Genomic DNA, 997 nt, shown 5'->3' on the forward strand with positions numbered 1-997 from the left:
TTTGTACGTTGCCGTTCGGGCCGATCCAGGACAACACCACAATTGGAACTTTAGCTGAAGGGATGACCTAATGACAAGCAGCGTACATGTTAGGGGTCTTCATCCCATAGCACCTGCACGACTCTCAGGCCTACACCCGGGGCTTCCTTCTCGAATTTACTAATCGCTTTACCCAAACCCAGGACAGCTGCTGAACATAGACTTTTCTCGTCAACCGCTGCAGCAAAGCGTTTTTTCAAGGCCGAAAATCGGCATATAATCGTCGCATCAATGTCACTGCTTTTCTCAGAAAGCCCGCTAGCTGCCGACCCGAAGGTCTCAATAGTGGCCTCAATATCTAGATGGCTTCGTGCTACTGAGAGGATCGATCCTAGTATATGATTATGCACGTGGTGATCTTCCTCGGTTAAAGCTACTCGTCCAACAAAGGACGACAGTTCACTATCCAGGAGCTCACCAGACTCGACAGCACCCGATGAAGGGGACTCTGTAGAAGGAGGCGCCACAGCTGCGGTGTTGCCAACACTGGTAGTAGATGCATTGTTGGTCTCGGCTGTAGTGGACTGAGCGGCGGCCTTCTTAGCCGCCTCTTGGTGCTTTATAACGAACTGAGCAGCCAAAGCAGATGCCTCAGAGATGTCCGATTTCCTGGGTAGGGGTGGCGAGGTAGAGGCATCTTCCACTGCTGCTGGTGGTGCCGCCGGAGTCGACATAGATGATTCTGCAATCTTCGATGGAGAGAAGTCAAGTAGTCGCAACTGAATTACCATAATTATCCCGTCGCGCTACGGTACGTCAATGGACAGTCGAGCAAATACAAGCCCAGCCATAGTGGCCAGGTCGTGCCATTGTATAGCGCTTTTCGTGCTGTTCATGCGAGGTAAGTGCCAATGAGGCTTATGGCGAATCAAACCGCCAGATGGTTGTGCTTCCCGAGCTTGCGAGACGCGCTTTCGAAATTTTGGGCACAACAATTTCGTGCACTTTTCGTGCATCA

The 997-nt window shown here is 51.4% G+C and overlaps 1 protein-coding gene across 1 annotated transcript; it reads right to left on the reverse strand.

Moving 5' to 3' along the window:
• Positions 1–89: 89 nt before the first annotated feature.
• Pmar_PMAR015122 (hypothetical protein) lies at positions 90–713 on the reverse strand (the record flags this gene model as incomplete). Its single annotated transcript, XM_002766801.1, has 1 exon — positions 90–713. One exon carries the CDS (start codon positions 711–713, stop codon positions 90–92), a length of 624 nt encoding a protein of 207 aa, XP_002766847.1.
• Between the last annotated feature and the right edge of the window lie 284 nt (positions 714–997).

The sequence above is a fragment of the Perkinsus marinus genome (assembly GCF_000006405.1).
Source record: "Perkinsus marinus ATCC 50983 genomic scaffold scf_1104296971686, whole genome shotgun sequence".
NCBI classification, from domain to species: Eukaryota; Perkinsozoa; order Perkinsida; family Perkinsidae; genus Perkinsus; species Perkinsus marinus.